Consider the following 13028-nt stretch of genomic DNA (forward strand, 5'->3'; position numbering starts at 1 on the left):
GGTCTTCAGGATCTCCTTCCCAGTCTCCTGTCCAGGTGCTAGGCTTCCTTTGTTGGCATTAGTGTCCTTGTGGCCCTTCCATAGAATTTTTCCAGCCGCTGTGGATTCTACTGTTCCACCAGCCCTGCCTGCCTCAGGCTAGAGGTTCTTGGTCATGGACTCCTCTGCCCGCTTGTGACATGCTGCTCATGAAAGGAGCTTGAGCAGGGCTTCTGTGGGAATGGGACAGACACAGTCTCTGCACGGGGGCCAGAGAGGCCCTTCAGAATCTTGTCAGGTGGGAGTACCTCGCTCCTGTCCGCAAGCCTCTCTGCGGTTTGGTCACCTCCCCACAACCAATGGGGGGCCATGTGTGTCTGGGCTTCTTGTTCCCCTGGCCCAGGGCTCTTACCTATGCATGGCATCAGGACACCCTTGGGGCTTCCTGGAGCCCAGGGCTGCTTTGCTTCTGAGGTGTCTGAAAGTAAAGTTATGTTTGCAGGCAAGACAGCAGGGTCATAGGATTAGGCTGCCGTTTGCCCAGAAAACCAACAATCTGAACAACTTCTTACAGTCTTTATCACATACAGAGTTGTGATTAAAAAAAAATTTCCCCTCTTTTTGGGGGTTCTGATTTATTTATTGGTTTGTTTATAAAATTAATTTATACATGATTATGAAATCTATGATAGCACTGTTTCTGTTGGAGGTATTTCTATTATTGCTTATGATATAACAGTGCTTTTTGTCATGTTTCTGGTGTGAATTCACACTTTGCTTATAGATCTTTTTCTCCCCACCAATCCTGTTGCTTCTGTTTTGTGGGGAAGACACAGACAATGTGTGAGGACTTTTACCAGTGTGTGGGCTTTTTTTTCCTTTTACCTGTGGATTGTGGAGGGAAAGACTTTAAGAACCAAGGGAGCTAAGCAGCCACTAATTTATATAGTATGCATTTATCAGTTTGATATATGTATAAAAATCAGTAAATTTCAATTAATTTTAGCTTCACTTGAGGCAGAAACCAAGCCATCAGTGTCAGCTCTGTGTCATGATGGAGGTGGACCTGGGCCACTTTCCTAGTCAGATGAGCACTTTGGTCTCCTGTACTTTATCTGTAAAGGGGGACTTATATTTACTTTGGGAGGTTCCCTGAGAATTAGAAAACTAAATATATTTGCCTATTACTTATGGCATTCATATTTTTTTTCTAATTTATTTTTTATTGGTGTTCAATTTGCCAACATACAGAATAACACCCAGTGCTCATCCCGTCTGGCATTCATATTTAACATTAGGTAGTGTTGTTACTATTGTTGATTCATCTTTCAGCAATTTTGTCTTAAGATTATTTATTTATTTATTTATTTATTCATGACAGACTCAGAGAGAGAGAGAGAGAGAGAGAGAGAGAGAGAGGCAGAGACACAGGCAGAGGGAGAAGCAGGCTGCATGCAGGGAGCCCGATGTAGGACTCGATCCCGGGTCTCCAGGATCACACCCCGGGCTGAAGGCAGTGCTAAATCTCTGGGCCACCAGGGCTGCCCAGCAATTTTGTCTTAAATGCCTGTTTTGTGTCCATTACGTGCACACCTGCTGACGTGCTGATGAGCAGACTTAGGTATTCCCTGCCTCTTCTAGAACTTGCAGTCTGAATGGGAAGACAGGTAATGGACAAGCAGTATACCTAAGGTTCCTGAGAATTTGTATTGAATCACAGGTCACAGAATGATAGTGACAAAGAGCAAAGAGAGATGGAGAGAAGACTTCGAGCAAAGGAGCCTGAGACACAAAGATGCCACATGGATGGCAGCATGCACAGAGCGCACTCTGAGTTTAACAGGTTTGCGAGGAGAAACGAAGAAGAGCCGAGATGGGGGAAAGGAGTCCCCCCAGACCGAGGGAAGAAGGGGAACCAGGACAGTAGCATCCCTGTGGAGGCAGCAGAGTGGCCTGGGAGAGAACACAAGAGTGAAGGTGGCCTAGCACCCAGCATGGAGCGCCCAGGAAACAAGGTCTCCTCTTTGTTTGGGATAATCTTTCATTCATCAATCCTAAAAGTATAAGCTACACGTCTGCCTGCTTACACCTGCTTTGCTAAACAGAAGTTCTTTTATTTAGCCAAAAGCGAAAAATCTATAATAGGCTCACATACTCTGTCATGGGAAGTCCACCCCCACTGGGTATTGTGCTCATAGGGAGTGCACCACCCTGAGAGTTTGCTTTTCATGACACTTTGTGGAGCTTTCCCTTACGTTGTTAATAATGTACTGATTATTAGTAGATAGTGGCTCATAAATACTCACGAGTTAAGTCTGTGCAGTTGACACAGGATTGGAATTACCCACTTAGACCAACAAATGGCTTTTTTCCCCCAAGAGTTTGAGGTTAATTTTTATTCAGATTACATTGTTGCAGAGAAGCACTGTTAACTGGGTCCCCTCCCTTCCAGGGCCCAGCCCCACAGTGCCAGTCAGTCCCCTATACAGCCCAGCCAACCAGTGACTAAGGGGACTGAGGCTGCCCGAGCTGCAGGCCATGCCTCCCACCCTGTCCCAGCCTCAGCAGGCACACTGTCCTCTGCATGATTTTGTCATTTCAGGGATGCTATATAAGTGGAGATACACAGTGTGTGACCTGAGATTGGCTTTCTCACTCAGCGTAATTCCCTTCAGATCTACGCAAGGTGTTGTTGGTATCAGTGATGTTGATTTGTAAAATGTTTCCAGCAAAGGCAAGGGCAGAGCTATAGGCAAAAAGGGAGCCTTCTTATCTGCACCCTTGCCTAATCACGTCTGTATCACTCAAAAGGTTTATGTGGTTACCTTAACGTCAGGTAACCTACCTTAACAGCAGGTCCCCATGGGTCTTTTTGGTGGGGCTTGTTCACATAAACACTTAAGTTTCAGTTGTCTGTTTATATAGCAGCACTGAGTGATCTGTGTTTGCACAGCTTTAGATGTTGGGACTTCTCTCACTTAACTGTGATGCTCTGTTGGTAATAAGGTGCCTTGTGCATAGTGGCTCATTTCTTAGGAGGCCTTGCGAGTTACACGGTCCTTTCACCATCTCTGCACACCCATGTTGCCCTGGTGAAAAGCAGGTCTCTACATGTCAGCCTCGGGCAGGAGGTGACATGGAAACCCTGCACATCTGTGTGCACAGGGATTCAGATCCATGAGGCCTGCCTTGCCCTTTCCTACTCTCTCCATTGGCTGGGCTTTTTTTTCCTTAGTGGAAGGCGCTGAGGTGTGCTTGTAAGTCTCCACCTCTCCACCTGGGAGGAGAATACCATGATTCTGCTGGCCCCAGGGGTGTTCTGGGCTTGAGCAATAACATTTTCCCAGACTCTAATTTTACCTTACTTCGAGTTATTTTAAGTATTAACTGTCGTCATGGCTTTTTTTTTTTTTTTTGGTCTTTAAAATGCCTGGTTTTTGAGATAGTGCGGTGAAAAAAAGGCAGATTTTTTTTTAGCTGTAAGACTGATTGCTTTAGATGATTAGGATCATCAAACCCTGGAAATAGAGATGTTTTGCTCCCTCCTGTGTTGCCAACCTTTGGAAGAGTAACCCATCCCTCTGTCCTAGCAGGATTTGCCGGCCTTGCAGCTGTACCAACCAGAAGCTCACATCCGAGCACAAGAAAGTGGTGGGGGAATCTCTGTTGAGGGCCGTGATGGGAGCAGGGGTGAGGCTGAAGATTTGGCACTAGCTGAAGAGTGAAGAGTGAAGAGGCAGGGTGAGTCAGCATGCACATTTGATGGGGACATCCCATTCAGTGTTCTGTGGGTTAGAGAGGGCATTCCAGAAATGTATCAATCAGTGTCAAGTATAACCTGCAAGGTGAATTTACTCTTTATAAAGAAATCAGAAACTAGAAATATACATCTAGAAACCATTCTTAAGAAAAAAGCGCTTTTAAAAAATTGAAAAGTTGTCATAGATGTTACTGTTTCTAGTACAAACTAGTATATACTGTTTAGCCAAAACAGAACAAATAATATCCTTTGGAAAGTAGAAATGTATGATTAAAACAGGGAAGAAATTAGTACTGTACCAGTGTGGACTCTGAAGCACTTTGAAACGTGTAGGAATAACATGTACTTTGAATTCTGCACATTTATAAGTAAGTGATCTGTCAGGATCCGGATCACATGTGTGTGAGCTGCACTTTATAAAAGGGAAGGGAGCAGCTCTTAGGCCTTTGTAACCTGGTGATCCAGCCCCTGATGCCAACTGTGTGCCGTAGCCCTGAAGCCAGGAACCTTACCCCTGGGTAAAGTCTGACCACTTTAAGTATTGCCCCTATAACAATGTGGCTGGTATTTTCACAGTCTAATGATGGATGTGCTGCTCACGGTTTATAACCACTTACGTAAAGGCTGCTGAGAGAGCATAAGGGCATTATTTGGGTACAGCGATAACTTAGGTACAGCATCTGGCGTTTTCCTTTTTGCAGACTGGGACAGTTTTATTTTGAAAGAACATAATGGAGTTTTCTGCAATTAAATATTCACAGTATTTTCTAATGTTAGTGAAATTTTAAAACATTAATGTATTTTTGGCACTATGCTTTAGAACACTAATTTTAGTTGCTATGGATTTGAAGTCCAGCTGTGGTACTTTTCCTACATCAAATTTTACATAATAAAATATTTTCAAAATGTAGCTTTAATTACCTGAGCACTTTGTTGATTATTCCTTACTAAATATGAAATGTTTATCAAAAAATGGAGAATTACTCATTTATCATTAAAGACGTTTGACTGTGGGACATACAGTCCGTCCCTTGGCATTGCTATGCTTTTGCTCTTGACTCTGGAGCTCCAAGAATTTGGTGGAGGAGGAGTAAGAAGGACTTGCTGTGATTTAATGAGGTCCATGTGACCCAGCATGGCCAGCTGTGGTGGAAAAGGGGTAGGTAGTAACTATTGTAGACTTTGCCAGCTCTCTGGTCTCTGTTACAGCTTGTAAACTCTGCCATTAAGCAATACATAATGAATGGGCAGGGGTGTGTTTCAATAACATTTTATTTATAAAAATAGGCAGGCCATATTTGGCCTATGGATCATAGTTTGTTGACCTCAACTTAGAGTATGGATCAGGCTGGATCTCCTGATGAGTGAGCCACTGTATTCTCACTATTTGTTTGGGCTTTGATCTGGAAACACAAGTGCAGCTCAAAATGGACTGAAGACTGGAACATAAGACACGGAACCATAAAATTCCCAGAAGGAACTCCTTGTCACCATTCTTGGTGATAATTTTTTGTATTTGACGTGAAAAGCAAAGGCAATAAGAGTAAAACTAAACAAATGGAACTACATTGAACTAAAAAGCTTCACGTGAGAGGAACTCATTTGTAAAATGAAAACACAACCCATGGAGAAAGAAAACATCTCCACACAACACACCTAATAAGTGTAAATATCCTAACCCAAAATATATGAGGAACTCCTACAACTCAATAGCAGAAAACCAAATTAAAAAGGGGGCGAAAGACCCAAATAGACATTTTTCCACAGAAAACATCCCAGATAGCCAACAGGTACATGAGAAGATGCTCAACACCACTACTCATCAGAGAAAAACAAATCAAAACCTCAAGGAGATATCACCTCACACCCGTCAGAGTGGCTAAAACCAGAAAGACAAGAGAGCAAGGCTTGGCAATGATGTGAAGGAAGGGGAACTCTTGTGCACTGTTGGTGGGAATGCCAGTTGGTAGAACCACTACAGTATGCCATTATGGAAGTTCATCAAGAAATTAGAAATAGAGCTACCATACTATTTACCTGTTCCACTGTGGGCATAGGTCCAAAGGGAGCAGAATCACTATCTTGAAGAGATAGCTGTTCACATGTTTTTCACTGTTATTCACAGTAGCCAAGGATGGAAACAACCTTAGTGTCCACTATGGATGGGTGGATAAAGGAAATGGAACATTATGTGGCCTCATAGAAGGAAGCCCTGCCATTTTCAGCAACATGGGTAAACTTTGGAGGCCGTTGTGCTAAATGAAGTAAACCAGACAGAAAAAAGACAAATACTGCATGTATCACTTACATGGACAGTGTAAAAAAAAGTCAAACTACTAGAAACAGAGTAAAATGATGGCCACCAGGACTAGAGTATGAGGGATATACGGAAAGGTTAGTGAAAGTCCTAGGTTATTCAGTTAGAAGAGTAAGGTCGAGGATCTTATGTACACATGATGATTGTAGGTGATAACACTGTATTGTAAATTGAAATTTGCTTAAGAGAGAATTTTCTCACGCAAAAAAAGTAAGTATGTGAGGTGATACTCAGTGTGAATCCTTTCATAATGTATACATTTTACAGATCAATATGTTGTGTACTTTATAAACATTACAAATTTGTCAATTATACCTCAGTAGAGCTGGAAAATAAGTAAAAATTAGTTACATGCTCTGAAAGTTTCCTGAGATGTGTCCCCAGGGCTTCCCAGAAGTCACTTTGAGATAACTGATTTAAAACAATAACACAGGGATCCCTGGGTGGCTCGGCAGTTTAAGCGCCTGCTTTCATCCTAGGGCATGTCCTGGAGACCTGGGATCGAGTCTCACGTCAGGCTCCTTGCGTGGAGCCTGCTTCTCCCTCTGCCTGTGTCTCTGCCTCTCTCTCTGTCTCTCATGAATAAATAAATAAAATCTTAAAAAAAAATAAATTAATTAAACAATAACACATTTGGATAATGAGTTATTTTGGTATAAAACATTTCCATATTTACTTCCCAGTTTTGGCTTAGACTCACTTTAGAATTGGTTGGGCAGGACATACATGATGTCCCTGTAAGTTTAGATATCTGGCACCTGTTGTTGGCAAAGTCAAGCTGCCTTCATATTTGTAGAATTTTTATTACTAATAACCCTAAGAAAAGGTTTCTGAGTTTATCACCTGTCTAAGAAATGGTAGAAATGTTAAGAAAGAATATTCTTCACACGCATGGGAGTTGGACTGCAGTGCTCAGTGTGACCGAGGGGTGGCATGGGGCTGGCCACCTGTTGGTTTGCCTTCTAATTGGCTTTGCAAAACTTTCTTTTTCCTATTGTTTCTCATTTTAGATGCCAGTCTGGTTTTATTCAGCTACCTAATAATTTTAATAATTTAAATGTGAACATAGCAAAGCAGAACATTAGCTATCAGTATTTTAATGGATCTCAGTCTTGTTAGTAAATTATAAACACTAGCTGACTGAGGTAATTCCTCAAATCTGACATGAAATAGGCACCTTGAAGAATCTCATATCTTTGGAAACAGGTTTTCACTTGCTTGATAATAGTCCTCACCAAGTCATCGTCTCCCACTTCCTGAGTCAAATGACAGTGAGACCCTTGGGGGAAAGTGAGGCAGAGGCAGCTCATGAAGCGGCATGTTCTCTGTACAGAGTGCAAGGCCATGGCCGGGTGGCCCTTCTGGCCACCATCTTTCTGCATATGTAGAGGACCCTAGATGGTGAAGGGTGTGAGCTTTTTCACATCACACCCTGAGGAAGGATCTTTTATTTTCACATCTATCATGAACTCTCATTTGTGTCTGTCTTCTCAACTCTGATGAAAAGAGATAAGTATCAGGTATCTACTTCAGGTAGATTTGTTTTCTGTTCTTCCTGTCCAAAATTAAGGACATGTCAGAGATTAAAGTGGAAAATTAAGTAGGTATTTGACCTATTTGATCTGTGTTAATAGCAAAAAACAAAGAGAAAAATAAGAGAGAATAAGTTTATTTTCAGAATAGTATTCAGAGTCAAGAGGGGTTTTTTTTTTTTTTTTTAAAGCAAATTAGCCCACTTAAATCCACCTGGTAATTCCTCAGTCCAGTCCCAATTATAGCAAGATCTAAGGGGATAGTAATTGTTATATGAAAATTCAGTTTTAAATCTTTATTTTGAAACTTTTGTCAAGGATCCCTGGGTGGCGCAGCGGTTTGGCGCCTGCCTTTGGCCCAGGGCGCGATCCTGGAGACCCGGGATCAAATCCCACATCGGGCTCCCGGTGCATGGAGCCTGCTTCTCCCTCTGCCTGTGTCTCTGCCTCTCTCTCTTTCTCTCTCTGTGACTATCATAAATAAATAAAAATTAAAAAAAAAACAAAACAAAACTTTTGTCACTTCAATGAAGTTTAGAAAAATGCTGTCTGCTCTGTGTGAGCTTCTGTTGGCTGCATTTTGGTGGAGAGCTAACAGCTTCTTGTAAGTGCTCCTCCTTATCTTTGTATCAGAAGCCTGTTTATCATACAATGTTTTAAATTTCTCCCCAATTCTTTACTGTGACAAGTCTAAAAGAAAAATAAGTACATTAGTTACTCTGTATCACAAAAGCAATAAAAGATGACCTGGCAGACTTAAACACAAGCAGTCTTTCTCATAGAGGAATGGCATTTTTCAATGATAATAGCATTTTTAGTAGAAGAAATTATTGTCTTGGTGGAAATGTCAAGGTGCCAAACTGAGAGATGTGTGCCTACATATAATTACCCAGTTACACACACCATGTAGCCATTTCCTACATCACTGGGACCATACTTTTCTGAACCAAAAAGTGGAACAACTGATTTGACAAAGGTTTCTTGTGCCACTCTGGGGTGTGAGGGATAGTCTAGGAGATGTTTGGGTACCAAACTGCTGGCATTTCTTGGATGTCTTAACAGATGGTAGAAACCATGATATTCAGACTCAAGCCTTGTTAGAGACTGAACTCCCCAACTCCTTCACATGTTGAAGCCCTAACCCCCCACTGTGTGGCCTATATCTGGAGCGAAGAAGTAGTCAATGTTTATGGGGTCATGAGGATGGTGCCCTGATCTGATAGAATTAGCATTATTGTAAGAGGAGACACCAAAAGGTGCCCACCTGCAAGCCAGGAAGGCCTTATCAGGGACCAGAACAAGTGGCGCTATGATCTTGGACTTTAAACCTCTAGAACTGTGAGAAATAAGTATGTGTGTCTGAAATTGCCCATCTGTAGTATTTTGTTAACAGTGGCTGGAGCTGACTGAGACAGGCCTGTTCCAGGGAACCTGAGGACTGAGAGGGTGCAGAATATCAGGAAGGAACCCAGTGGTGGTTCCCCTCTCCTGGATCATTCCAATAAGATTTGGTCATTCCTATGTTACAAAGAAAATTCTTTGGGCAAAATTGCCATATCGAGACATAAAATGGAAATATCCTCACACCCAGCATGTGAACTCCTAACTAATACTATATCCTACAGACAGACTCGCACAAGTACAGACAGTAAGCATGCCAGCTGTCCCTATGCCCGGTCCTAACCAGAGAAATGGAGACTGCCCACTGCTCAGCAGCAGTGGCTGGCTGGCAGAAAACTGACACTGAAATGTCCACAGTGTGTTAAAAATTTAGAAGTGCAAGATTTGCTTTAAGTAGTTTATAGACACATAGGATATTTGTGCTAGAAAATGTCTGCAAAGATGTGTACCACTGTAGAAGTATATGGTCAGTTAATCTACAACAAAGGAAGCAAGAATACATGATGGAGAAAAGATAGTCTCCCCAATGAATGGTGCTGGGTTCTGGATAGCTGTAGGCAGAAGAATGAAACCAGGTCATTTTCCTACAACACACACAGAAATAAACTCCAAACAGATTAAAGACCTAAATGTGAGACCTGAAACCATAAAACTCCTAAAGGAAAACATAGGCAGCAATCTCGTGGTCATCAGCCTTAGCAACATATCTGTGGATATATCTCAGGCAAAGGAAACAAAAGCAAAAATAAACCCTTGGGACTACACCAAAATGAAAAACTTCTGCACAGCAAAAGAAACTACCAAGAAAACAAAAAGGCAACCTACAGAACAGGAGAAAATATTTGCAAATGACATAAATGACATATCTGATAAAGGGTTAATATCCAAGATATATAAAGATTATATAAATCAATTCTGGAAGAACAATCTGATTAATAAGTGGTCAGAAGACCTGAAGAGACATTTCCCCAAAGACACAGATGGTCAAAAGACACATGAAAAGATGCAGAACATCACTAATCAGTGAAATGCAAATTAAAACCACAATGAGAAATCACTTCATCCTGTTCAGAATGGCTAGTATCAAAAAGACAAGAGATAACAAGTGTTGGAGAGGATATGGAGAAGAGGGAACCCTTGTTCACCGTTGGTGGGAGTGTTAATTGGTGTAGCCACTATGAAAAATGGTACAGAAGTTACTGAAAATATTAAAAATGGAAATCCCACGTGATTCGGTAATTCTACTGCTTTTATTTTCCCAAGGAAAATCGAAACACTAATTTGAAAAAATGCATGTGTGTTTTTTGTAGCATTATTTATAATAGTAGAGATATAGAAGCAGCCCAATGTCCATCCATGAATGGACGTGGTATGTATATAAATGGAATATTAGTCACAAAAAGGAATGAGATGTTGTTTTTTGTGAAAACATGGATGGAAAAAGCAATACAAATTATTTCGCTTTTATATAGAGTCTAAAAAAAATAAAACAAATGAAACAGACTCCTAAGTAAGAGAACAAACCAGTGGTTGCCAGAGGGGAAGGGGGAATGGGGGGATGGGCAAAATGGGTGAAAGGGATTAAGAGGTACAAACACAAAAATAATCTTTTAGGAAAAATACAGGACACATACTACAATTTAATAGCAATTGGAGGTAGGATTAAGATGATTTTTAGTTGTTTTCTAATTTTTAAATAATAACTGTGTACAAAAATAGATTTTCATTGCTTCTCATTCCAAATGAGTTCAAAACTTGTTACCAAATATATATATACAAATGCCTGAAATAATACATGTGAAATGAGGAATTTGAAAACATTCCTTCCCCAGGGGTCTTTGCTAATCTGCCAAGTTTCTCATTGAAGGACACTAGTGAAACCAGCATTTAGGAGCTTCCATACAGTTTCTTTTTCTGTTTCTAGTATTTGCTTAAGTTCAACTAGAAGCTATAATAGTACTATTTTTAACATTTTCCTCAAATATGTGTGTTAATACCCTTTACTTTGACATGCAGCATGATGAATTTCTTTTTGCAGGAATAGGTTTGTCTACAACACTTACTGACCTTATGTTTTACAAATGACCACCTTATCATTCTCTCTGATGTGCCACTTTTTTGCCTCTTGAGCAGTAACCTAACCAGTTTCTTAGGCTGTAAGTAAAACCTATTTTGTCATTGCCCAAATCCAGGGTTTGTCATCACATGAAGTTAGGGTTTTCTAAATCATGCTCCTTCTCTTTGGAATTCTGTATAATATTTACCAGTAAAATACATCTATTTATTTTTTAAGGCCTTACCTTTTGGAATTTTTTGCAGGTTTCAACAGCTGCCCAGTGTCATCCAAATAAAAAAAAAAGAGAAGATCTGTAGGACTATGTTGTCAGGCATGTGAACTAACAAATCAAATTTTCCCCAACACAGATTCAAAGAAGAATCCTCCTTGAGGAATAGGAGGATTCTTTCCCAAGCACTTTCCACACTTGACCTAAATATCAGCGAGAGAACAAGACAGCCATGGGCAGAGACAGGACAGGTTATGACAGGCCAACTCAATCCCACCCACTCTCTAAAGAAGTCACTTGATTTTGAAAGTACCTGTGCTTCTTCACAAAGGGAATAAAGCCATATTCCCACTGAAAAGATGGTCCTCATTAAGAAATAACAACTGCTTCAGTGAAATGATGGAATCTCACCATTAGGACTCCCTCACATTTCGTCTGACAACAGCTCTTTGAAGAGGCAATTTCGTCACTCTAGGATGTCCATTCATTTACTCATTCATCACATTTGCAGTGAACGCCTCTGTGGGAGGCGGCACTTTTGTAGGCATCAAGCCTGCAGCAGTGAGCAAAGACCAGCCTCTGACTTCTTGGGGCTCATACCCTTCACAAAAGGAGGAGAAATACCTAAAAGGGAGGGTCTTCCTCACGTCCTCTGAGTCATAAATGGCAGAACTGAGTCCTCTAGATCAGGAATCCTTAACCTGAAATCCACATTGCATGCTGTTGTGACGCTGCTGTTCTTGTGGCCATCCACGGGCTCCCTAATTAACCTCACCATATTATGAATAAGAAGATCAAACATTTTTTTTCCTCTGGTCTGGTCTATATTAAGCTTTTGTCAGACCCTCAAAGGAACAACTTTTAAAAAGTTAAAAGTCTCCTACATTAGGCTGTCTGTAATCCAGTGCTAAATGGTTTCCACAGGCCTCTTGCCATAAACATAACATGGAGCAATTGAGCATTCTAGGCAAAAACTGTCACCTAAAGTCACAGACACTTCACTGCCAAGTAGGCCTATGATCCCTCTTGCCTGCTTTCTTCTGAACAGAGCCCCTAGCAGCCTGCCCCTGTCTGATCTGTGCTGCCCCCAGATGCAGCCAATCTGCTCTGGACCTGTGTGGGGCAGCTGTCCCTGGTCGGGTGGTGGGTTCATGGCCTCTGTGAGTGCAGGGAGCTCATCTCCTGTGGACTCCTGGGTGAGGGGGTATCCTTGTTTAAGCTGTTTGAGTGACTGTGTCCATTACTTGCAGTCAAATCTGATCCTGACTGACAGGTTTTGTTTTGTTTTAACGTATATGAAAGCTTTCACCCTGAGGAAATCCACTGCCTGCACAACAGTGCGGTACCCCACCCTCAGCAGCTCCTGGGGGACTTACTTGAAATAAGCATTCCCAAGTGCTGCCTAAGAACTTCTGATAATTTTGGGCCCAGCTCTCATCCTCCATGTGGTTCTGAAGCCTCCAGAGACCCTCTTCATCCCACCATGCTTTCTGTAAGAACCAGAGGCCACACCAGTGCGCAGCCATGACCTCCATTTACAAATGGATGCAAAGAAACAACCCAAAGGCCTGAGGTTGTAATGTGATAAAGCCATGGTTCCTCTTGCAACTCTTGCTAATTAAACAAATATTTAGGGGTGCCTTGGTGGTTCGGTCAGTTAAGTGTCCAACTCTTGATTTTGGCTCAGGTCATGATCTCAGGGTCCTGGGATTGAACCCCACACTGGGCTCTGCTCTCAGTGAAGAGTCTACTTG

At 41.6% G+C, this 13028-nt stretch overlaps 1 protein-coding gene across 24 annotated transcripts in view; it reads left to right on the forward strand.

Moving 5' to 3' along the window:
- Positions 1-13028, forward strand: part of UPF3A (UPF3A regulator of nonsense mediated mRNA decay) — a 54197-nt gene that overhangs the window by 21253 nt on the left and 19916 nt on the right. For 11 of the 24 annotated variants that reach the window (XR_007405070.1, XR_007405071.1, XR_004808072.2 and 8 more), the window contains 2 exons: positions 1700-1994; positions 3573-3720. Coding sequence is in view for 11 of the 24 variants with exons in the window: in XM_025441211.3 (XP_025296996.3) it covers positions 1700-1994; positions 3573-3704 (427 nt within the window). In the remaining 13 variants the exon portion in view is untranslated. Of the gene's footprint in view, positions 1-1699; positions 1995-3572; positions 4657-6535; positions 6687-11308; positions 12083-13028 lie in introns of those variants that run through there. The other 13 variants (XR_007405074.1, XR_003134027.3, XR_003134026.3 and 10 more) reach the window with 8 other exon arrangements.

This window comes from Canis lupus, chromosome 22 (genome assembly GCF_003254725.2).
Source record: "Canis lupus dingo isolate Sandy chromosome 22, ASM325472v2, whole genome shotgun sequence".
NCBI lineage: Eukaryota > Metazoa > Chordata > Mammalia > Carnivora > Canidae > Canis > Canis lupus.